Genomic DNA, 25,414 nt, shown 5'->3' on the forward strand with positions numbered 1-25,414 from the left:
TTTGCTAAACTTGGAAATCATTTAAATTGTAATGCTTTTCTTTAGAAATCAGCATTAAAAAGCACCTCTAATGAAATGTGATGTTTTTCTTTGAAAAAAAAAATCTTAGAATTCTACATTAAAAAAAAAAAAAAGATTTTCAGCTTTTTCATATGAATCCACAAAATTCAATAAATATTTTCTGGGGAAAATGACATCCCTCTTACCATTTTACTGAAATTGTCAAGTGGTTGCCAGGACAACTTTCCAATAGCACTGGGGTTCACATTTCTGCTTCTTGAAGGGTCACGAAGGTCTTGGTCAGAGAAATCATGGAGTAGACAAAAATGTCAGAACAGTGCTTTGATGTTTTCCCACCTCTTGCTAAATCAAGAAATATTGCCTGCTAACGTGATAAAAAGGCGTGAGGCTAGCAGGGGATTTATGCCCTCCTGGAGACATGGTGTGCTAGCTCTCCTCCAAGTTCTCTCATGCTATTTCCATGGCAACTCCATATAATGATAACTCCCACTGATTTTCTTCTTTTATCTGTTATTTTGGTCCCAGATAGTGACGGAGCTGAGGAATACATTTCTTTCACACCATTTGATGCCCATCACCAGCCTAAAGTAAATAATGTCCTCATTCTTCAGACCTTTAGGAAGTGCAGTTAGTTCACAGCACTTTGGGGAATTCACCTGCAGAGCTGGACAGAGCTGAGGCAGGAAAATCAGTGCTACAGATGCTCAGAGGAAGCTGCAAAGGGTGAACGCTCACTGTCAGCACAAGGTGACAGGAGCACATCCTGCTCCTGCCCTTCTCCTCCCCTCGGCTGGGATAACAGCTGGAGGAGAGGTAGAAGGTCACTGTGCAATGGGGGAATGCATGACCTTTGTGCAAGGAGATGCTTCTCTCCTGCCCACGGAGAGGAGGCACCCATGGAGGTACTGCCACCCCCTTCCTCCCCCCCGCTCTCTGCTCATGATCGCAGAGACGATCCAGCTCACGAGACAAGGGGCAGGAGCTTCTCCCAGGCAGAGCTGCAGCCAGAGACACCCTTGACCAAGTGCCTCCAACCCGTGACTTCCTCCCTCTTACGAAATCCCTGCAGCAAGCTGCTGCTGCTGGGTGATTTTACATAGCAGAAGTGGCAGGCAGGCAGCTTGTTCAGGAAAAACCTGGGCTTGCTTCATTAGGACAGGACAGGGCAAATTGTCAGGACTGGGCAGAGAGTCCACTGGGAGCCTGAGTCCAGCAGCTAGCATGGGCTGAGCCCAGCTTCTGTGCTTGGGCCAGTCAGTGCCAGTGTCCCCTGGCCTGCCTTCCTTGCTTCATGCCGTGAGAGCACACAGGTATCTTGGCTTTCGTCATTTCTTCACATGGAGATTCCCTCTCAAGCAAGTGCTCAGTGCCAGCTGAAAGAGCATCCTCCTTCAGGAGGGAAGCTTAAACCCCACCGATCCATTTGGTGGTGGTGCCCCTCCTGAGTAAGGCTGCTGCACCAGAGAAGAGCTGTCCTACTCTGACCAGCCCTCTGCCCTGCAAACCAGCAAGAGCTTGGCTGGGGCTGTTTTAGCGGCGAGGCTGATCATGCAAGAAGTGATTCGGTTCTCTGCATGTAAGGAGCCACCGGTGTGTGCATGGGAGGATGTGTGGCTGCAGGAGCTGGTGTGGATCAGCTCCTGGCTCCCCTGCAGCCGCCCCCGAGCCGAGGCAGGGACTGCAGGCACACGTGTTTCCCTACACACCATCTCCACTTCGTGAGAGGAAAGGGGGCTCCATGCCCCGAGTCTGCGCCTGGAGCAGCCTGGGTTTGAATCTCTTCTCCGAGTGTTAGACAGCACCCTGGGTGTGAAGGCCAACAGCCACCTAGGCACGGTGACAATATGAACTTCACCCTGTGCCCTGAGTGAAGCAAACTGCATTTCCCCATCATGCGGGCAAGCCAGAAGGATAAGCACGTGGAAGGTCCCATGTAGGAACCTTGGCAATTCAACAGACACACCAAACACACAATAGGAGCATTACTGAATGCCAAATCTGAGGTCACCAGTACAAACTCAAGTCCAGTGCCTTGTCCACATGTATTACGATGATCCCATCAATCACAAACAGCTCCTTATTCCCCACAGCAGAACAGGGGGTGAAGTCACAGGGTTAAAGACAGCGGCACATCTTTGCTAAAAGGGAGGCCACGAGGATGCATTTCCAAACTCCCTGTATAAAATTTTAACAACATACACGCATATTTATTTCCTAGGATGTTGCTAAGACACATATACCCATAAAAATGATTCTTTCCAGCCATACACACACAGATGCCTCTAACATGAGAACTAAAGCCAAAGAAACTTTTGTCAGTGATTTTAACATCAAGTATTTAACTTTTTTTGTCCCAGATTCTCACTTCAAATACATCATGATGCTTCTATTAATTTCAGTGTGAGCATTTGTATGCACGGCTGGAGATGGAGCAAGCCTCAAAAGCTGATTACATTTGAAGAGTGCACTGTGAAAGAGAAATCAGGAGAGACGCTACCAAGCATTTCATCTCTTTGGGTTCCTGTGAAGGAGCATATAGCTTCTTTTAGCGTTAACACATTTGTTCAATGTAGAGAAATTTACTTCCACTTTTAGAATTTGCCACCAGACAATAAAGGCAAATGTTATTCAAAAAAAGACAAGGTGTATAATGAAACTTGCAGAGAGGCCCTTCCTCTGTCCCACCCCTCTTGTCTCCAGGATTTGGAAAAAAAAATCACTTGTAGCTTGAATCAGGGCCAGACACGCTGGTAAATCTTTAGGACTCCTGTTGGATGAAAAATGTGGTGGCGACAAGATCCGAAGCGCTGATCTTGCACGAACTCACTCTAATACTGTGAATTGGTTACAAAATGTTTAGTGATCCATCGTCCTGGCTAACTCAGCAGACACGGGCGTGTGTCTGTGCTGGCTGGACATGCCCCTGCCTGGCTCCAGCAGGTGGCAGAGCAGGAGCCTGATATTGCACCAAAACGGAGGTGGTTCTAGGTTTCAGGTCCTCACGTGGGACAGGTTTCACCTGTCTTCCAGGGAACTCACCAAAGCGCAGCAGGAGCAGGGTGGCAGGGAAGGCATCGCCAGCGCTGCAGTGTTGCAAGAGCAGCAGGCCCCAGGCCATTTGGCATGGCATGATAAGAACCCACAGTCCTTCCAGCAGCCTAGCAGCCACCCGTGCCTCACAGAACCTGCTGTCCGAGCAATACAAGCTGGAGGAGATGCTCCCCACTACCACCCCAAAGTCAGGCTCCTCCATGTGTGATGTGGGGCAGGCTGTGCGATGTGCTCAGCTGCTGCATTTTGCCCCCCCGAGAGTCGTGCACGCTCCCAGAGGGCCTCAGAGGGAAGGGGAGGTGCTGTGCTTTTCTTACAGAGAGCTCACACCAAGCTTGGCTGTGGTGCAGCCACGAGGGGCTCAGCAATCGAAGCATGCCCCCAGTTCTGGCTGTGGTTCTTCCCCAATAGACTCTGCCTTTTCTGGCCAAATTCTTGCCTTTCAGAGCCATCTCTTGGGCCCAAAGCTGTGTGGCCCAGATTGGAAGCACACTAAAAGCCAAACAGATGCTTGTTTATATTAAAGTCATGTGTCTTCTGCATGCCTGTTACAAACAGATTCTGGGGCTGGGGCTGCCAAGGCAGGCCCAGATGCGGAGCTGGCCTTTCCCTGCTCTGTGCTGTGCAGCAGAGGATGCGCAAGGAGTGGTAAGGCAATCTCCTCAAGCAAACCTTCCAGATTGTGGTTAGAGCTGCTTTCCAGCCCAGATTTCCTCTTTCTGTGGACAGTGACAGCAGAAAAGCTGCTTTTGATGCAGCTTGAGACTACTCTGAAACAGATGCAATCTCATATGGCTGAGCATACCTTGGCCCGCCAGACTCTCTTCTCACAAACCAATAGCTTACCATGCTGCCAGAAACTCCCAGGTAGATCTGTCATACTGGAACATTTGCATGCTTTCCTCTGCTCCCTAGACCACTCAGAGAGACAGATAGATGGGTTGATAGACTTTTAAACCCTTTTCCATTTGAACAAGCACACACATCCTTGCAGAAGTCACTACATCTTCTTTTGAGGTGACCTGCATTTAAAAGTTGGGCATTTAATCCTGGCTCTGCCAAGGTGTCATCTGACAGAAAACATTTGCCATCTGACACCCAAAATATTGGACATAGCAAGGGGAACCAGAGCACATCCTTGCCATATAGTGGTGATTGTGGTTGCGGGGCACGGGGAGAAGTGACACGGACAGCGTGTGTTATCTACCAACAGCACCTTGCAACGTTATCCACCTCCTGCCTCTCTGTGTAACAAAACTGTCCTGCAAACATCGCTGCCATCTGTCACCAGCTCTGCTGCTGGGGACCTCCTCTCCTGCTGACCAGGCAGAAGTTAGCAGCCTCCATCTGAGAGGCTGCATGGCATGGGGAGTGGAGCTGGTGAGCCAGAACCTGCCCGGACACCCAGCCTGCTGGCAGCGTGTCCTCCCACACACTCGCTGCTCTGTCCCAGTGGCTGTTCATCTCCCGCGGCCTCATGAAGCACCATGAGTTTGTGCCCTAGGCTTTGGGGAATGACCTATGGGGAATGGCCTCCTTGCCACAGACACCTCACCAGAGCTGGGCAGGAGGCTCCCGAGGCAGTCGTTTCTCCCTGGCAGCTGCAGTGCAGTCAGTTAGGAAGAGGCTGGTTGAAATCAGACCAAACTGTGCCCAAAATAAAATGAGCTCAGAGAAGCTTTTTGTATTGCTGTGTAAAACAAGCTGAGCGGCACAGTGGAAAAGCTTCCTCTTTAGGATGGATATATATTTTTTTCTTATTGGAACATGCTGAGTCAAAGAAATGAAGTCATTTCATGGGAGCAAAATTGCAAAGTTTATCGAAGTTCAAAGAAAGACTGATTTATTTTATTTTGCTTTTTTATTTTATTTTATTTTGTTTTATTTTATGTTATTGTTATTTTATTTTATTTTTATTTTTATTTTTATTTTTATTTTTATTTTTATTTTTATTTTTATTTTTATTTTTATTTTTATTTATTTTATTATTATTTTTTCAAGCAGGACTCCAGCCTGTTGGCTCTGCTATGACCCCCCCGGAGGCAGAGCCCCCCCCAGCCCCGCAGCCCCCCACCGGGGCCCGCTCCCGGGGCCGCGCCGCGCTCCGCGGAGCAACGGCGCCGCCCAGCGGCCGCCTGCGGGACCGGCCGCGGGACCCGGCGGGCGCTGAGAGCATCCTGCCCCCCGTGCACCCCACAGCACCCTCGGCACCAAGGTCAGCCAGGGGCAGGAGCTGCGGTGGGGTCTGCCTGGGCAGGCAGGCGGTGAAATGAAGGAAACAGCAGACACCGCTGTGTGTTGGAGGTAAGGTGTTCTCTTTTTCACTCCTGAGTATTCCATTAGAGAACAAGATGCCTGTTTTGTAAGACACAACCTTTGCTTTCTCCTCAAATACACCTGTTACTGGTTTAATGGGAGAAACTCCTCACCCAGGTGGAGCCCCAGATGATGCCGGAGAGGCACTTGGCCCCTCCACACAAGGCCAGCCTGGCCAACTCGGATTGCAGCTCCTGCCGGCACTTCAAAAAAAAAACTTTTGCAGGAAACAGCGCTCCTTGTAGCTAGTGTGGTGCTCCAGTTGTCACCATAGTGAAGGCAAAGCAAACACCACTTTCCCTCGAAAGGTTGGCCAGGAGACACACACAGCAATGTTGACTTTAAGGGAGGACGAGGATCCCATGTAGGACAGAGCTTGGTTCAGAAGGCTGAGTGTGCCACAGGCAGGGAGAAGGGACAGGTCCATATGGGGAACCAGGACTCCTGGAGCGGGGCAGAGACCCCTCTCTCCCCAGGGGAGAGTTCCCATGGTTGTGTGGCAGAAGAAGGGCATAGATCCACTGAGGGCAGCTGGTCACCAGCATCTCACTAACCCCAGCGTAGGCAGAGTGACGCTGACCAGCTGGTACCCAAGGGCTGTGCTTGTTGAGGTTGAGGGCACCTCTGCTCTGCCTCCAGAGCCCCCAGGAAGCTGGAAAACATCAGCAGGGGCCCTTGGGCTTCCTTCTACAGTGCCGCCCACCAGGAGAGGTGCCTGCAGCCCTTGGCTCACGAGTAGCCTTGGTTGCTGTTTCTGGCTCCTGTACACATGCCTTAGAGATGAAACCTCAGGACTGCATCATCACTCCTATTTATAGCCACACAAGTTCCTCCAGGGCAAAGGGATTAACTGGTTCTGGGGAAAATGAATCTGAAGAAGGCATTGCCCAGCATTGTGTGCTCACGGCAGTGTAGGCTGAGCACATACCAGGCTGCATGAGTAAGGGTGAAGTCAGCAAGGTGAGGGAATTGGTTCTTCCCCTTTGCGTAGCACTTGCGAGGCTGTATCTGTAGTACTGTGCCCAGTTTTGGCCTCTCAGTGCAGCAGAGAGATTGATCAATCTGAGTAAGTCTGTCAGGGGGACCACTGAGACATCACAGACTGGCTGGAGGCAACACCAGGAGGAGAGACTGGGGGAGCTCAGCCTCAGAGAAGAAAGGCAAAGGGCATCCTGCTGCTGTTGGCTATTTAGCAGATGGGAGCTGTAGAGAAGATGGGAGCAGACTTTCATAGAGGTTCACAGTGAAAGGACAAGGGGTGACAGATACAAGCTCCAACAAGTGAAATTCTGCTTAGAAACAAGAAAAAAAAGTCCCAATGAGTGATCAAATCTCCATCCTTGGAGATATTCAGAGCTTACCTGGACAAGGCCCTGACACCCTGGTCTAGCTCTGAAGTAAGCCCTGCTTAGGAGTTGGACTGGACCCCTCCAGAGGTCCCATCTGACCCAGCTGTCTGTGTGACTCGGCATTTCTGCTCAGATGCAGAGAAGAGCTGGGAACGAGGAAGAGCCTCAGAGCCACCAGCTCCCTGCTAGCGTGGGAGCTGGTTCTTTCAAGGGAGCTTGGGGCAGAATAAAACAAGAGGCATCCAATGCGTGACCCACACACTGCCAGCTTTTAGAGCTCGTGTTTGCCTTTCTGGCATTGCAAAACCAGTCCCTCCCTAGGGATTGTGCGTGTCACTGGGGACCGGACACCCCCCCATGCTGGGGACGGTCACCTCTGGCAGAGGAGCACCACCACATTGGGCCAACAGTTGCCACATCTGAGGCGTGTCCCCAGGATTTGGCTCCCCGTGGATCAGAGCTGACTGAAGAGAACTTCACCCTGCCAGTCCCCCTCCAGCCCCCTTGAGTCATGCACAGCCTGAGTCACCTGGTGACACCCCTGAGTGTCCCATACCGAAACAGGGAGGGGAGTGGGTGGCAGCACAAGGGACATCTGAAGGAGGGAGCTAGCTGTTGCTTGTGGTAAGCCAGGGAGCACTGGGGAGGTGAAGGAATGAGGTCCTTCCCCATGCCAAGTCCTGGCCCTGCTGGCCCTGTGCTGTGCCCTGAGATTTTATGGCACCCCCTGCACCCGTGTCTGCCCAGGCCTGTGGAGCCTGACAGCCCTGGCAAGGTCCTGCACCCCAGCAGTGGTGCTGCCGTTCCTCGCCTTTCTCCTGTGACACCCTGACCTGCAGATGCTAAAAAAATAAAGCAGCCAGAGCCTCCTCCACTCACTTGTTCCTTCCAGGTCTGCCCTACCAGTTCAGGATTTCCCTGGGGCACGTGTGTGTGACTAAGTGGCTGTCTGGGTTGGCTGGCTTACGTTGCTGTGCTGTCCTCCGCTCATTTGCAAGGAAAGATGAAACTGCTGCTTTCCCCAAAATCCTCTCCTGAGGTTTATGGAGCCCCGGGCTGCCCATGGTGCCTCCTGCAGGGCAGCACCATCCTGCCTTCTCAGCCAGCTCCCAGTGCCACCGAGATCTGTGTTTAATTTGGCAACTGAAACAGCCCTCACCCAAAGCTACCTCAATATTGAACTACTGCAAGATATCTCTGTGCAGATGAATATTCGTCTCATTATACAGTGTTTAAAAAAAAAAAAAAAAAAAAAAAAGGACTCTGAAAGGCACTGTAAATCCATGGGGGGGTGAGGGGGGGAGGGGAAGGGAATTTCACTCTGTGTGGAGCAGTGTGCACAGTAACAATCAATTAATCACAAAAATTGTTGTCCCCTGCACCAATGGAAGTGCGTATGATATACCTCATCCCTCCTGGTTGTGGTGTCTCTGGGACCAGGTGCATCTGAGAGGCACCTTTTGGTCTGTGCCAGTTGATGAAGGAGTTGATTTATGCCTGGGATCCACAGAGGTGCAACACACATCCCTTGACTTGGTTTCTCTTACTCAGATGGCACCAAGCTCCCCCCATGCTCACAGTGTCAGCAGCAGAGCAGTTTTGGAGGCAGTGTTACCTTGCCCTCAACCGCACCAGTGGCACTTCACTTCCATGACTGGGAGTTGGATGGAGAAGTTTTAAAAGCCAACACCATAGAAGAAAGCGTGCCTCTGTATCCCATGGGTAGCCAGACCCCAGTAAAATCCTTGTATTTGGGAGGAAATGGAGATTCACAGAAACAACCAAGTGCCTCAGAAACCGGGAGTGAGGAACTCAGCCCTTATTTCTCCTGTTAGCCTGCTCCTTCACTCCACCAAGCCCCACTGAAGCAGGGGATGGCTCTGTCTCTGTTTACCACATTTTGGGCTCCTCCTGGAACACCCTCTAGCTACATTTAAGCCATCAGTGTCACCACACCAGCTTAAAAAGCCCATTCCTTGAAAGTCTGCTCTTGTTTCAAGCACATCCCACCTACCTCCAGGCTGCAAGTCAATAACTTGTGTCATGGTTTCACCTGCCCCCTTCCCAACCTGCTCACTGATATTATATCAGTACCCCTGAGTTTTTTCTCCCATTCTCTGTGTTACTTGTGTGGAACTGGGTAGGTTAGAAGGGAGAGGAGTAGAGGAGGGATATGTGGGAGCCTGACATTCCATGGACATACCATGGAAAAGCTAATGGGAGAGAAAGTCTCTAAATTGGGACATTACAGCATCATGTCAGCAGGAGATAGTTTTTATTATTATTATTGCTTTGATATTGTTTCTGCTTTCAAATAAAAATGTTACATGGGTTCAGAACATCAGAAAGATATCTTTTTACAAGCTGAATTAAATAAACACCTACAAATTTATTTCCTATCCCTGATAATGCGAGTACCCAGCAAGATGTAAGCAAATAAATACAGGAGTATAGACCCAGCAGACACAAGCAAAGGCTGTGATGAAAAGATCACATCCTTTCTCCTTCATTTGCTTGTTGTGGCTTGAGTTTAAATTTCTTCATTTCTTGTGCACTTGCAGCATTGAATCAGCTCTCTGTATTCAGGAAAAGTAGCATGGAGAAGGTCCTAACCCCATTCTGAATCCTCAGGCAGCTGATCACTGGTCCATAGCGACAGCTCTGAAGAAGCCAGCAACTCTTTCCCATTTTGCCCCCAAATGTAATCTCTTAGGTGGCCCACTCCAAGCCATGGAGAGCTGCTGCTGTCAACCCCTCACCCCACCTGCCATTGGAGGAACCATGTCCCCGAGGAAAAACACCAGTCTCATAGTCAGGCTGTTCAGGTTTTTATTAATTAAATATTCCATATACAAAGTACTAAATAAATATATAGCTGTGTCAGACACCAGTGTACCATACACACAGACCTGGGGAGCTCTGTGTATTTATATGTGAAATTCCATGGAAAGCTATTTGCCAAATGTAAAGCAGGCTGCAGAGTGATTCAGCTCTGCAGGCTCATTGCTCATCGCCAGGGTGCAGTCCTTGCAGCACAAGTGCGGGCACACATGTGCACACACTCGTGTTCGCTCATTCCTGGGATGAAGGGTGCCCATCCTCCGTAGCCTGGCTGATTGGGAAATGTCGGTGTTAATGCCACAGAAACATTTGGGAGGAAGAGCTCAGAGGTGCATGGGATGGGATCCTACTGGGGCACTGCAGGCAGCTGCAGAGAAGGGGTTTTGTCGGCAGGCACCCACAGGCTGGGGTGGCAGGGAGGGTCTGTGGGGCACAGCAGGCTCCCTGGGGGGCTCAGTGAGGCTCGTGGTCAGGAGTCAGAGCTGGTCGGGAGGCTGATGCTAGAGGGCAAATCAGAAAATGTGTTGGTAAATATGTGTGGATGTTTTTATGCCTTTTAATTTCCTTCATCACGTATGGTCCCTAGCTGATGGATCTAAGAGAAAAAAAGGAATACTATTTATTTTAATTTTTTTTTTAAATCTCTCTCTGTATCTCTCCTCCACTGATTCTGGAGGAGCGCCAAGCAGGGCTGGGGGCAGGCACAAAAGTGATGGTGGTTAGATAAGGGCACCTTGCTAGTACCTGCGATGTGCTCGCAGGTGGGTAGGAGCCAGGGCATGTAGGGCTGATGCTCTTGCTCCCTCCTGTTCTCCCATCAGACGTGGGCAGCCACGTGGGCTGATCTGGGGCAGAGCAGGTCCCATGCCCAGCTGATGATCTTGCTACTCTAGCTCTGCAGCATTCCTGCTGAAAATAGGACAGGACAGGCTCTTCCCGGGACATTTCTCTATCTGAAGAGATGAGCTCCATCCCACGGAGAAACTGGGTGAGCAGGGACAGGATTGCTAGAGCCATGTCTGAAAGTTGTGTTCGAGGAATGAGAGGGGGCTACAAGGGTGCCTGTGGGAGAACCGAGGGAAAAGAGGGCCCCTCTCCTTATCATCAGCATTGCCAGTGGGGGTCTGAGACTGTCTCTTCTGCAGGATCAGTGCACTTGTCACCGTGTGGCCCATTCCCCAGGCCTCTGCTGATGGGTGCTCAGTCTCTTTGCTACCTGCAGAGCTGTTACATGGGGCCTTTCCCACCAGTGTAGTCATGGTACGGGCTTGTCTGTGCCTTGGGCCGAGGGATGGAGAAATCATTCCGGGTGTCGATGGTCTGAAAAGGAAGTGAGAAAGTTTTTACTTTCAAAAAATGGAAAAAAAGTTACGAAATAGAGATAAAAATACAGGGGGAGGGGGAAACAGAACTGAAGGTTTCCCAAGAGTGTGACTGATGACGCTGCAGAAGATGATTCTGGCAGCAGAAACCAGCTGCTGAGACATGCCTCCAGAGGACATGTGAGGACAGAAGGTGAGCTGCTAGTCCTGGCCAGGCTGTGGGCTGAAGGAGGACTGGTGAACGCACACTGCATCATGCAGGCTGCCACTCTGGGCCTGCACTACCAACCTGTGGTGATGGCTGGTGGGAATACATTCAGGTCATGGGCTGGGAAAAGGAGCAGTCTACTGAGGAAGGGTCACAGACTATTGCAGGAACTGTGCTCAAAGAGGGGACTTCTTATGTGATGTCACATCAAGAATTATTGAAAACCAAAACCTGAGATTTTGCCTTGGGTCCCTCTTGCCTCCCATGGTCACAGGCAAACCCTCCCCCAGCCACAGGCACCTCCATAAGCACACATCCTGGAATCACCTAGCTTCACGGGAAGCATCCACCTGCTTCTGCAGAGCCTGCTATGTGCCCATCTGGCTTTGCCCCTTCTCCCCTTCCAGTCAACCCCTGGACTGCAGCCTGCTTCTGGTGAAATGGGTGAAAAGGGGTGTGAACTTACCTTCAGCTGAAAATGAGAAGAGTACGGGGAGTAGCTGGGGTCTTCCCTGTCTCCTGAGTCACAAGACAAAATGGGGGAAAAGGTAGTGAGTTAGCGTCACTTGGTAGCTCAGAAATACCACACCAAGGGAGACTTAAGAGCCTGCAACTATGTTAGCAGCTGATTTTAGTTTAACCAAACTCGATGCAATATGCAGGCAGGAATGCATTAAAATCCGTGGGTGAGTTTCTTATTAAACATTTCCTTATGAAATCAGGACTGAATAGTATTGCAAATAATAGGACATAGGTGGCCTTGGAGTTTAGACCACCTCCTGTTGTCTCACGATTACTCTCCTCCGCTCTGGCCAAATCCCTCCAAAGGGCATTCACAAAACCCCCTCTGTAGTACCCCCTGAGAGAGCACATCCTTTCTCTGCTATTCTTTGACAAACCAGGAGGTCTGACTGCAGTGGACAAATGTGATCTCAACAGCAGATCACTGGGATCTGCTGAGAATCATACTATTCACAAGGAGTACAGTCACACCTCCCCTCCATAGCTTTGGAATGTCTCAGCTGATAAAATGTTTTGCTTTGTCCCAGTAGGGATGAGACTTAGATAGCAAAGTAAGACCTCCTTGCCTCCTTTTTGGATGTGGGATTTTATTTTTAAATGGATAATGGGAACAAGATCTGAACTGGAAGAAAAAATCTCCTAGGTATAACTTGGAGAGGTCCCAGGTGCAAAAGCATTGCTAAGAGACAAACAAAAAACTGTCCTGAATTTTTACCTGGACTTTCCAGACATAATAGAGTCATAGGAAATTACCTCTCAGCCTGACACACCAGGACACTCAGTCACTCCTCCTACACATCTGTGGTTTCTGCTTTGGTCCTTACTCTTTTCCCTGGTCTGTCTAGAGCTCCATTTCCATTTGCATTTCGTCATCAGTCTGAAACTTTTCTCTTTCTTACCTCTAAATTATTCATCATCTTCAAGTCTTGTCTTGTAGCCCTCCTACCTTTTTTAACTCATAAGTGGTGCATGCATGCTCAGGGTTGAGGGAGAGTGCAGTCAATCAATTCATCATACCTCGCACAATTTCATCTTGGGTGTAGGCACGGTTGTCCACTCCAGTAGTCTGCTTTATGAATGTGGGCTGGCAGAAGTCATTGTCTGGAGGGTAGTCCTCCAGCTTCAGAGGGGCAGTGAGGAAGCAGATTTCAGGGACAATATACATTATCAAGAAGATCCATCCATTGGACACCAGAGCAATGGCCACAACAGGATCATCCCAGGCAGGTTTATTTAAAAGTTGATTGCCTTTTGTGAGCATAGTGATCCACACAACCCAAATGGCAATGGAGAACAGGACAGTGACAAAGATGTGTGCCCCGTGTCTCTTCCAGCTCTTGTATGGCCCACAGAATGTGAACATGGACATCAGGAAGGTCAAAGCCATCAGGAAGAGCACGTAGATCAGAAGCATGGCAAAGTCCTTGTTGGCCTGCTCTGAAAGCATAAGCAGAAAATCATCTCTGTAATTTACTAGCATGGTGACTAGGTACTCAATGTTGATCACAATTTGCACGAGGGCAAAGGAAACAATGAGTAGCAGCAACACCAGCCAGGAGAAGGGCTTTTTTCCTCTCACTAGTCTGATGAGGTTGAAGGCATGGGTGAGAAGGCTGGAGAAGCAGAGTGCAAAGAGGACTCCAAATAGGAAGAAGCGAGTGGGGCGAGTATTTTCATTGCTTTTAATGATGAAGGCAAAAGTGAGACCAAAAATGCCGAGTGTTCCTAAGAGGAAGAAGAAGTAAATGGAGATCATGTGCCTCTTGTTGTTGTCTTGGACTTTACAGATGAGGAAGAAGAGGGAGCAGATGAGGAAAATGGTGACGAGGACTCCAACTGTAGCCAGTGACTCCAGGACAATCCCCCAGGCCTGCTCCATGTCACAGAGCAGGTAGTAGTCAGAATGGATGCTGCCGCAGCCTCGGGGAACTGGCGTCGCCATCCTGGTGCCTTCTTGAACAACCCCACTGGGAAATGTTTCCTCGAAGCTGTAGAAAGAGAAAAGTCACAGGCTGTTGCATCAACCACCTGGGTGCTGCAGCACTGGGGAAGGAGAGGACAGATGTCCATCCCCACCTCACCAGGCAAGGACACGACAGTGCTAAGGACACGGGGCTGTGGCAGCAGAGCTGTCCCCTTGTTTGGCTCTGGCTCTCTATCAAAGGCAAGCCAAGCCCCTTAGCAGGAGGCGATTCACCTTACAAGTCCTCTGCACTGTGCACAAGGTTGTGCAATGCTGCAGGAGTGTGGGCAGCAGGAGGAAGGTGAGGCCCTTTTGCAGGTGTTAGCCTGGCGCCCTGTGGCACTGAGACTGAGCTGCCTTGTCACTTTTGTCCCAGGTGATACAAGAGCATGTGTTAATCATGATACAATTTACACTCTTTTGACAAGTGCAAACAACAGCAGTACCCGGTACTAGTGAGCTCCAAAGATGAGCAATACAGAACAGGAAACTCTCCTTAGTTTGTTTTCCCTCTATTACTTTCTCTGAAACACTTGTGGCTTTTGTTTATGGGTATGAGTGAAAGGAAGCTTTAACTGCCTTTTATCCTGCAGATAACTAACTTGGATGCCTCCAGCACAACTCTTCTCAGTGCAATTTAAATAGCAAATAAAGGAAAATATTGGGGTTGTTCCACCTGGAAAAGAGAAGGCTCCGGGGAGATTTTATAGCAGTCTTCCAGTACCTAAAAGGGGCCTACCGGAAATCTGGGGAGGGGCTCTTCTATCAGGGAGTGTAGGGATATGACAAAGGGTAATGGCTTTAAACTAAAAGGGAGTACGTTTAGATTAGATATTCAGAAGTTCTTTACTACAAGGGTGATGAGGCACTGGCACAGGTTGCCCAGAGAAGCTGTGGATGCCCCATTCTTGGCAATGTTCAAAGCCAAGCTGGATAGGGCTTTGGGCAACCTGGTATGTTGGGAGGTGTCCCTGCCCATGGAAAGGGTGTGGAATTAGATGGTCTTTAAGGTCACTTCTAACCCAAACCATTCTGTGATTCTATGACTCTAAGATTCTATGAAACTAACCATGAACCCCAAGCTCACAGTCCTCCTTCTTCAGGGTAGTGCAGCAATAAGAACTATTCCAAATATCTCAGCCCCCTCCCGAAATTATTGCCTTGTGTAGCTAAAGGCCTGACATGTCAGAGCTAATATTGTCATTACGTGAGAAGTAACCAACAAGTTACTGCTCAAGGAGTCCATGAGTCAAGGGTGCACACAGTCTTTCAACACACCTAGCGTGTTCCTGCTGTCTCATCACGAAGAGTTCAGTGCTGGCTGAGTAAGCCTGGTTTAAGCCTGTCTCGCCAGGGGATCAAAGGGCTGTTTAGGTGAGCTCTGCCCATCACCATGGGGAATTAAGTTGCCTACTTCTTTGGGAGCCTGAAGCATGTGCAGAAACCACTGCAAGAGGACATTGGACACTTTATTGCCCATTATGCAGGCACTGAGTGAACTTAGATCCCAGTGGCAGGTAGTGCTTTGTAGGTCCAAATTGTTCAGTTAGATCCAGTCTCTAAAATCTCTCAAAATAGGAGTTTAGACACAATAGCAGCATGAAACATGGGAAAATCTGGCCTTAATGGTGACCTGCACTGGAAAGCCAAGGTCTTTCTTTTCTGATATATCAACAAAAAAAAAAGTTGATCTTGCTTGCTGTGCCATTTACCTTGATTTTCCCCCTCCAGAACAACATACTGCAATTACAAGGCTAGTGTTAAGACACATTCTGGGGAGAGGAGGTTGAGTCTTCAATAAATGGCAGCTGACCTAACCAAGGGATAAATGAAGGGGGAAAACATCACTGACTGACTCCCAGCCCCACATACACCTCAATGTTACCTGATTAGAAATGGTGAAATATATTTCCAGCTTTTAACCTCATTCTGTTAAAGGAGATGTGCAGCTCTTCAAAAAGCTGGCTACAATAAAATGCAAAGTATGCGGGAGCTCTGGAATCTTGTGGAGAGAATGACGGTGAATAATACATGCAAAAGTTTTTGCAAATCATTATTCATAACATTATGGGGATTTACAGTCACTTGTACAAATAGTTGAGAGTTATCTTGACATTTGTGAAAAATGAATAATGAATCTTTTTGAAAAACTAGAGAGCAAATGCTACAATTTTATCCACAGAAAGCTGCTGTTGATCAGATCAGTTTGTCTATTCCCAGCTCCGACAGGTCCAGACCAATGCCGGCTGTCGGGGCAGGTAGAGAGCCCAGAGAGCCAACGAGACCCCAGGGCAGCACAGAGCGCACACCTAGCTGTGGGACCTGTCTGATGCTTACTGCAAGTGGTGCTTGCCACACCACCAGCTGTTTGTTCCAGGCACTTGGAACAAACAGGATGTAGAGAACCTTCCTGTCTTGGAGAACTGGGCCACTTACTGTTATTTTTACTCCTTTTTCTTTTTTCCCAGGATGGATGGCGTACGAGATATGAAGAGTCTCTGCCCTGTCTCCCTCTCCCCAGAAGCTGAGCCTGCCCATCTGGCACCTACATGAATCTCCAGGATTTCCAGGGGCTCTGCAGTCTGTGCAAGGAAGCCTGTGCTGCGGTAACTTCACTACTGCTGCATCTGCATCACAGCTCACCCCAAACTGTGGTCCTCACTGTAGTGCTGAGTCTTCTCCCTCCAGCCTGAGCCTGTTCTCTCATTGACACTCGTGCATAAAATATGCCCATCCAGCCACAAATTTCAAATCACATCCCAGCAAAGTCTGTCATAACTCCCCCAGCTCCAGCTGGCAGTCCCAGGTTAGAGTCAGGGGTGGGAGGCATTCTCTGTTTGCCATGGCACCCCACGCACCCTCCTCTCCCACCCCTATATCCGTGGTCCTGCACGCCATCCCACCCTGGGCGCACAGCATGGGTCCACTCTGGATCCTGTAGGACATTGCCTGGAATTACCTTTGTGGGTCCTGCCCGGAGAAGGCAGCAGAGAGGCTCCAGCTGGAAGAGGCCACCTCCCAGCACACCAGTAACACAGTCACCTCCTCTCCTGTGACCCCAGTGGAGCAGCAGCCCTGCGCTTGCGCTCCCTGGGAGCTTTAAAAGCTGGAGGGCTGTGGAGGTGTGGCTGAGCACACCTATTCCAGTTCCACTACCTCTCCGACGCTGCTATGAAAATACGGTCCCCGTGCCAGGAAATGAAGTCTGGGCTCCTGACGTCAGCGGGGCAGTCACCCCTGCGGCAGGGTGGGGATGGAGCCTGTCCCAGCCCAGGGTCTGGGCCGAATGCTGCTCAGCCAAGCGTCTGATAAGGCGCTCCTCTGTCTGACTCCTGGCACCTGTAGAGGAGGGCCATGGCTATGAACAGAAGCGTGTCCCCTGTCTGCTCTAAGCCCTTTGCCTGGGTGCATGCTTTCTTGCCAGATAACTGCTTTCGAGGTGGACATGGAGGAGGTCTCAGGATGCAAATGGCCCCATAGCACCTGGAGGAAGAGCAGCTGCAAGCCTGGCTCCAGGGACAGTTTCTCTGGGAAAGGTCCCAGTCTCTTGCTGGGACCTGCATCCGTGCGTGGGCACACGTCCTGCTCTCTCTCCTCTCATCACTTCCACGGGTGCCAGAGAGAGCCATGTGCTGCTTCCCAAGGGCAGCTTGCCTTTCCCGGGGCCTCGCTCTGCCCAGCCCTGCTCTCTGGCAGTGCAGCTCTGCCTGCTCGCAGGCACTGAGTCATGTTGTCCAAGGTGCTGGCCCAAATGGTGAAGGCAATGACAAATTCCCCCTTGCTCCACATTGTGCCTCTGGCCTGACACACCTACCAGCACAAATCCATTCAAAGCCAGGGGGGTATCGTCAATGGGTTCGTGACTTCATCTACTGCTTCAAAAGTTACTCACTGGGAGTATTTTATTATTCTGATTAAAGAAATGACATTTGGGCCTATCCACACCAAGCCCCTAAGTCTGGAAGTCCCTCCCACCCCATGAAGGACATGATCCTTCCCAGCACTGTGGGAGTGGCAGCAAATGCCTGTGCGGAGGTCTGGGTACCAGTGGCTACCTCACCTGCATGTTCGTTCTTACTCGCTTAGTCTGGAGTCCCTGGTTTATTTCATTTGAATGTTGCACATGGAGATACCCACAAGCCATGTACAAATGTGTTTTTCTGAGTCCTCTTTTGCACACTCCCTAGAAGCAGACGGGGGACTGCAGGGATGCCTGGCTCCTGGAGTGAATGGCAACACTTGGGGCAGCCGCTGTGGGGTGGGCTGCTCCTCGTGGCCTTCCTGCTTTCATTTCACTGGAAAAAGCTGAGGCTTCTCAGGAAAGAGCATAGCGGGTTTCTTTATATAAAATTAATCTTAACTTGAAAGTAGGTCCCAGGCTCAGTGGGCCAGCCAAGAGGAGGCAGCTGTGAAAAATGAGAGGAGGAAAGAAGGGGGTGATGGAGAGGAGTTTAGCTCTGGCTCAGTGGGACCCAGCTGGTCTAGGAAGAAATCCCTAGAAGCTTTCAAAGGTCACCGGTCACTCACCAACCCATTTGCATCTTGTCAGAGCACATTATGGATTGTCAGCTACTTTGCTACATTTACACAGACACACAAGACCCCATGGAAGTCAGCACGTCAAATTATATCAGGTTTGTGGGTAAAAAATGAAGAAAAGATAAGAAGATTAACACTGACATTTTCCAGAATGCCTGAGAAATCCTTGTGAGTCAGTCATCAAACACACTCTGTACTTTCAAGATACTAACTAATACATAGGGCTGGATTTTTACAAAACATCCCAAGTGACCAAGGAGTCCAAGGGCTGCTGAACTGTGGCAGAGTGAGAAGTGGTGGCCCATGCCCTCATGCTGTGCTGAGGAGGGTGGAGAAGCGTCACCAGTCTACATGAGAGCTTGCAAATGGCATGATGGTCACACTGGAATGGTGAGGTGACTGTCACCTCACTTTAGGGATGGGATGCAACTTGCAGATAGAGGCACCTAAATTTAGATGTTTATGGGTTATTACCTAATTGTGAGCTGGGTGTCTCAGAACTCATTTGAGATGCCACAGGGTATATTTCCAGCGGCTGCTCCAGGAGCACATACATGGATTTCCCATACCTCCTGTATCAGATCTGGCAGCTCTGTGCAGATGTTTTGGATATCCTAAGGCATCTCAAAACACCTTAGTAAGAGTACATTTTTCCACTGAGTACTGATGTTCCACCAACTATTTCAGAGCTGAGATGTCCGGCTTATATGTAGGCACCTGGGTGTAGATGTTCACCATATGGACTTCATTCTGGCACATCAACACTGATAAATATGTCAAGGTACTGTAGAGTAACTGAGTCACCACCACAGGGCTGGCATATGGGATACAAGAGCTGTGGGAAGCTACCCTTCTGGAGCATCTGCTGACACTGGATAACCCAGGGGATCTCAGACAGCAGTAGTGTGTAGTCAACTGAATTGAGTCCCAGGTGTCTACAGAGTAGCCTTCTTCATGTGAGCCTGTTGTCCAGATTGCCACTGTGGCTGGTGAAGAAAAAGAAACACTTCCAGTGGAGTTTCAGTTGACCTGCTCTGGATGAAACAAATCACACCTAAGAAGTACTATTTTCCCTCCATCAGAGAGAAGGTGAGATAAGAAGTAAGGTAATTAATTCAGATATAGATCTTTATACCTGTCGTCTGAATTGCATACCAAGCCTCCAAAATCATTGCAACACAAGACAGTAGCAAAAAACTGGTGATGTTGGCAGGTCCCTTGGGTTGGGAGGCTGTTGGTAGCAAGTCGGTTTGCTTTGGCCATAGCATGGGCCTGGAAAGCCAAGCTGGCTGCCGGTGAATGGGAGGGAGCAGCAGCTGGGTTACCCCTCTGTGTTGGCTCTACTCTTTTCCCCTTCTCTGATCCTGAGGTGCCAATGCCTGGTGCTGCCCACAGTGCCCTGAAGCCCAGGGCCAACCCTGCTCCACCAGCTTCAGCATGGAGCCATCTGCCAAGGGCAGAGCACTGCAGCCCCTCTCATCACAGCCAGGTCTGGAGGAGAGAGCGTGCCTAGGAGGTTCAGGGAGTGAATTTGTAACTTCTATAAAACCAAGTAATAAAGCAATTAGACACACGGGGAGAGACGGTGCTTGGTGCTCTGGAATGTGTCTAAATGACGTGTATTTTTGGTCAGTGATATTCGCTGAGTTGTGAATGTGTTTGTGTCATTCCTTCTGCTTAGCCACCTGTGCAGTATGTTGACAACACAAGAGCAGACTTTCTCCTTGAAAACTCCTCCAGCCAGCACTTATCTCCTTCACACTGAGCTAACATTGCAGCAGCCTCCACCCTGTCCTGCCCCTTCCATTTCCTGCGGTCTTAAATCAGATCAGACACAAACATTACAACACCCTTGGAAATAGTCATGGGACAGGGGACTAGCCCAGAGGTGACAGACCTCCAGCCCAGGTAGCCAGCTTGGAGCACTCTGCCTTAGTCAGGGGTGAAGACAAGGGCAGGGGCTGTCATTTCTGGGTGCCACCTCCCCATGACACTGGACTTTGTGCTGGGGGTCCCATCCCTGAAGCCCCTCTGCTCTGGCTCTGAAAGCATGTATCCAAGGATTACCCAAACCCCTACCTAAGAGTCAAGTGCTTTTTCTTTGGAAATGAAATACTTGACACCAAGAAGTGAATGTTTTCTAAAAAATTTGAAAAAGAAACTCGTAGTGGTGTCCTTCAGAGCTGTTACTTGTCTCTGCAGCCATCAGCTCTTCCAAACTGCACATGTGCTGCTTACCATTTTCAGTTTCACTAACAAAATAAACATTTCTAGTATGTAACACTGGTGTGCTACTTTTCCAGGAAGCGTTGGTTGCCACTTCCTTCTCTCAGAAGCTTCCTTCATTAAATGAGTAGGTTTTTTGCTGCAAACGGGATTGCTTCCTTATGCAAACCCAGGTATGGCCACCCTTCTGCCTGGAAACCCAGGGGATGGCTCCTGAAGCACCCACCAAAACTGTCCTGACTCTATGCCTTAGACTTGCTCCTAGGCCATGGCACATTATTTTTCATACACCGTAAGTGCAGAATCCTGAGCAAGAACAGGAAGAAAGAAGAGGAAAACAACTATGAGCATCTGTGGCTGGGATCACTTTGGCTAGGAAGAGCCTTCTCATGAAACGGGGCTGGTGCCCTTGAAGGCTGTGAGCAAGTTCAATGAAAAATAGATTTAGCAACTCCTTTTGGACTTTCAAGTATATACTGATAAATGCTTCACTGATGACAACCAAGTCATTCCCCCAGGTGTAGTTTTCTGGAGATATTCTGTACCCACCACCTGGGGAGCTAATAGGGTTCCAGTCCTTTTGGCATTAACATCATCCACTTTTGTGCTGATGCTGTGTGTTCCTGAAGCAGAAAGTTGCACTGGTGGGTCATGTATGTAGACACATATCTGGGGAGGAGCGTGCAATTTTCAGGAAACAGGGGATCTGAAAGCATACCAAATGGTGGGGATGTTACCTGACACCCCTGGAAAGCAAGACATGCCAAATTTGAATCAGAAGAACACACATTTTCTCTCTCCCAGAAAGGATGATCCCAAGTCTGGACAAACAATTTAGGAGGGAGGGGATGTCTGGCTGCATCTTTAACTGGTGAACCCTGGCAGAGAAACCATCTGCAAGTACGCCAGGAGGAGCTGACTTTTGCTTTCCCTTGTGCCAGTCCTTCTCATCTGAGTACCCTTGCCTGGCCTCTAATGGGGTTCCCTTTGGTATTCCTTGCCCACTAGGGTTTGGGTAGCTTTCCTTTTTCACTCCTTGCTGGGGGTTGAGGTGGCTGGCTGAGATGCTCACTGGGAGATGATTAGACCATCTCTTTGCACAGGTGGCTGTTGGCAATAGATTTTCCAAGACACACTCTGCCCTGGAGTGTGAGACTGATCTCATCTGATAGCTGTGGTTTGGATAAGAGGCTCTGCAGAGGGCTGTTTTTGTGCAAGAAACATTCCTGAGACCTCCAACCTCCGAGTATCACCAGTGACATTAAGCTCACTAAGAGCCGTAGCAATACTCATTTCATGCACGCCTGCTGCATCTAGTGGTTAAACAGCGTTGAAATCTATGACATAATGATACACATTCAAATAGCTGCACTTGGGGAAAATGAGGAGGAAACAGTGCCCTATTGTATCTGTTTAACCGAGACAGAAATTTAAATGGGTGTGCCTAAGCAGCCTGAGAGCATTCCAGCCCCAGCCGCTTGCTTCTGTAAGATGATGCCTGTCACTGCAGTTTCTAGCCGATCTCGGTGGGCATTTAACCGCACATGAACACACATTCTTGCTCGCAGGCATGCACACGTAGCAGCCTGGCCGCACCCAGTCCCACGCGACCTGTGTCTCTCCTGCCTCTGCTGTTGCAATAGGTATTAAAACTAGATAAAAATGTAGGATTTGCAAGGTGCAGGGGTACCGCTGTTGAAGGCAGGAGCCAGGGCGGCTAAGAGAGCGGACAATTGCAAGCCACTATCACCACTGAAAACGTTTTCCCCTAAAAACTCACTGCAGGATGTTCTTCCCATGCTCCATTGTTACAGGACCTCTTCCCTTGCTTTCTGAAGCTGAATCTGAAAAATCTACCCTCTTTAAATGCTATTTGGTTCAGTGTCTGCACTTTGTAAGATGGAGCACTTAAAGGCCATAGATTTGAATCCTAGCCAGAGAGATTAAGTACTTGAGAACTGAAGCTGAGGCCGTAATGTAATCCATTTCATTATTTTCCCTTTAATTCTATCATAATAAAGAGTTGAGATCTCAAGGGGAGAGCTGACTGGAAAGTGAAGTCTATACATAAAATTCCCATTCTTACTGTATTAAGCTTTCCAACAAAAGCAAAGGAAAAATAACTCAGCATATGAAGCCTTACACATGGAGTCAGACACATAGAGAATAAACACACACACTCTTCCTCACTCCTTTAACCAAAAAGCCATCCTTCCATCAAAAGTTCAAATGGAAATTTCCACTGGTGATTCAGACCAGCTGGCAGGACTTGAAGCGTCTCCTCTTCTGCTGCTGGGATTGATTCTCTGATTCACCTCACACTTTCATTTCAGATAAGATTGTGGGGCTGCCTACAATTGAGCCAGGTGCCTTTCTCTTCTCTTGCTTGGTGGTCACAAAAGACTTCGCAAACTTGCTGCGTGTACACAGATTGCTTGTTGTTTCAACGCTGGGTTAGAAAAGAGTATTACGCTGTTAAACATCAACTAGAAACTTGTGCTTTCCAGGAACATCCAGTCTGGATGCTGTGCCCGGGGCTGGGTGAAGGTGAAGGAAAAGAGAAAAGGGGTGTTTGAACCAGACAGAATACACAGCTGACTGCTAAATTTCTGGCATTGCTTATGTTTCTTCCAACCTTCTTGACAATCCAGGAGCTCCTCTAAGCTAGGGGGAAGAATGTCAATATGCTGTCATTATTAGTAGCCAAATGGAGAGAACTTGGCAGGAAGAAGACAGGTTTGCAAAGCTTCTGGCTTGCGGTACGGAGAGAAAGAGAACATGTGCCAATGGATTTTTGTCCAATTTGGACCAATAACCTCAACTAAGGAGCACCTTTTAAGCTAAAAACTGGCCCTGCTACACTCCTCTCCCCTCGCTCACTCTCACCTTTCCTCTAGGAGGGATGGGTCAGCAAACTCTCCCTCTGGAGCCTCTGGGCTCCCTGCTGCTCTCCAGACCCAGCAGCCCTGGGATGCTTTGCTTAGTAAACAAAGTTACACACACCCCCAGTGACAGCCATGCCCCAGGGAAGTGTTTAATGAAGGTTTAGTTGCCAATTAACCTCTTTAAAAATGCAAATGCAGCTTCAGCTAATGATATCAGCAATCCAGCAACGCATCAGAGAGATGAGACTGCTCTTGGTGTGTGCGTGTCTTTGCTTTCCCATGGCAAAGGGAAGCTTCAATCTCCCCACAGCAGGTTCTGCTCCTCTTCCACAGTTGTTGCATTGCCTGATAATCTCTTCCTTGTTCATTATTAACAAACTGCCATAACAGACATTTGTTTGCAGTAATGGAAAAAAACAACAACAAAAAACTGGCTAGTGTAGGAGCAGCTCTTCTGAAAAGGCTGTGAAGTGCTTTTCCAGGAATCCCTGGCCACATATAAGACCTCACCCCAGGGTAAAACCAAGCCACTGTTGAGCATCAGACAGTGCCACCACATTTCAGGGAGCAAGTAATAACCCATCTCTGGGACCTGCGGTGAGGCTCATGTAATCACATGAGAAAATTATTGCCTGTGTGATTACATTCTTAGAAGGCTAAAGGAATTGCCAAACATTTTGGCTCTGACCTTCTGTTTGGCACATGACACATCATATCATGTGTGGGATAAGCTAAAATACATTCTTGAAAAAAGTCTATGCTGTAATGGAATGAAGGAATTCCACATATGCTATGGATCTGAGCAAAAATATTGCTGATCCCAAGGGTTTTACCAAGTTACAGGGCCATGATGTATGTATGGGCAGAAGTTACCATGAGATCTTACATTACATGGGATTAGAGTCTGGATGTTATTCTGGATTGGGTCAATAGATGTCTTCATCGCCAGCCCTATGACTTTGCATGCTAGGCTTTCATAGACTAAATAGCCTTTCCAGCTCTAAGGAGCCAGCCTCAACCTGATCAGCCAGCTTACAGTTAGGTTTCCTTGAACCAGAACTGAACTCACACAGTGAATTTGAAGCTGTGTTGAACTGGAACAGCACTAAACCAGCTTCAGCTCTTACCTGACAACCCAACTAAGAACTTAATCCAGTTTATAATGATTCACCTGTCTGACCAGCAGCGTGTTTTTACTAGAGGTAAATGCAAAGGAAAGTGACAATCCATGTGTGATCCTGCCAAACAAAACACACATTCTGGATGTATTACATGACAGTCTGGCTTCTTTAGCAAACACGGCATCTGTTGCCATCCTGTTTCTAATTAAAAAATGTTTGCTGTTACATAACAGTTAATCCCCAATCTCCAAAGTGGTTAATCTAGATGTACACATGGTTAAAACCTCCGCCAGCGAATTGAAATCTGATTTTCCTAACCACTCATTTATTACTGCGAACCAGAGAAACAGGGCTGTTGAGTGTTACTGGTTAGGATGTATCCTGATCTTCCATGACAGCAGAAAAATTTGATAGGTTTGCCTTCTATCTAACCATCCTTCTCTTTACTCACCAATCAGATTTAAGACTAATACAAGTTGCTGAATACAAATTAACCACCACTTCCCTAACAAGCAATCCTACATTATCAAGCAATGAGAAGCTGGCCCTGCAGGCCCAGCAGGGTCTCCATTGCCTTGTTTCATTTACCTCATTGCTTTGCATCTTCTAGAGCATCTGTGAACACAGACCCCAGTCTGTCCCTGACTGGATAAGATAGTCCTGCAGCTGTGCAATGGACGGGTCTCCACCTGCACAGGGCTGTAGTGGTTTCCTCTAGCAAGAGGCTTCAAAGTGCAATTGCCTCCTAAAATGCCATCAGTACAGGGAGAGCCACGCAGGAATTGCTGAGGCAGCTCACATCTCCCCCTGCCCTGGAAAACACAAGGCAGGCATAGCTGGAGGCAAAAGGGCCAGGCAGGCACCTGCCCATTGCCAGGGAGAACAGCCTGCAGGACCACATCATGGTCAGATGTGAGCAGCAAAGCAGAGAACCATCTCTTGGGCAGCTTAGGGACCTGCTTGCAGGCTGCTCAGATGGGCAAGGTGAGCAGGGAAGAGTGCAGGAGCTACTTTAGAAAAGGGCATGCATGCATGAGACTGTCTTGGTGA

General features: G+C 48.9%; 1 protein-coding gene across 1 annotated transcript; it reads right to left on the bottom strand.

Annotated features, from left to right (window-relative positions):
• Window positions 1-10,658: 10,658 nt before the first annotated feature.
• Window positions 10,659-13,612, bottom strand: GPRC5A (G protein-coupled receptor class C group 5 member A). Its single transcript, XM_035544180.2, has 3 exons — window positions 12,648-13,612; window positions 11,575-11,627; window positions 10,659-10,898 (listed from the first exon to the last, which is right to left on the bottom strand). Exons 1-3 carry the CDS (start codon window positions 13,570-13,572, stop codon window positions 10,806-10,808), a joined length of 1,071 nt encoding a protein of 356 aa, XP_035400073.1. The 5' UTR covers window positions 13,573-13,612; the 3' UTR covers window positions 10,659-10,805.
• Between the last annotated feature and the right edge of the window lie 11,802 nt (window positions 13,613-25,414).

This window comes from Cygnus atratus, chromosome 1 (assembly GCF_013377495.2).
Source record: "Cygnus atratus isolate AKBS03 ecotype Queensland, Australia chromosome 1, CAtr_DNAZoo_HiC_assembly, whole genome shotgun sequence".
NCBI lineage: Eukaryota > Metazoa > Chordata > Aves > Anseriformes > Anatidae > Cygnus > Cygnus atratus.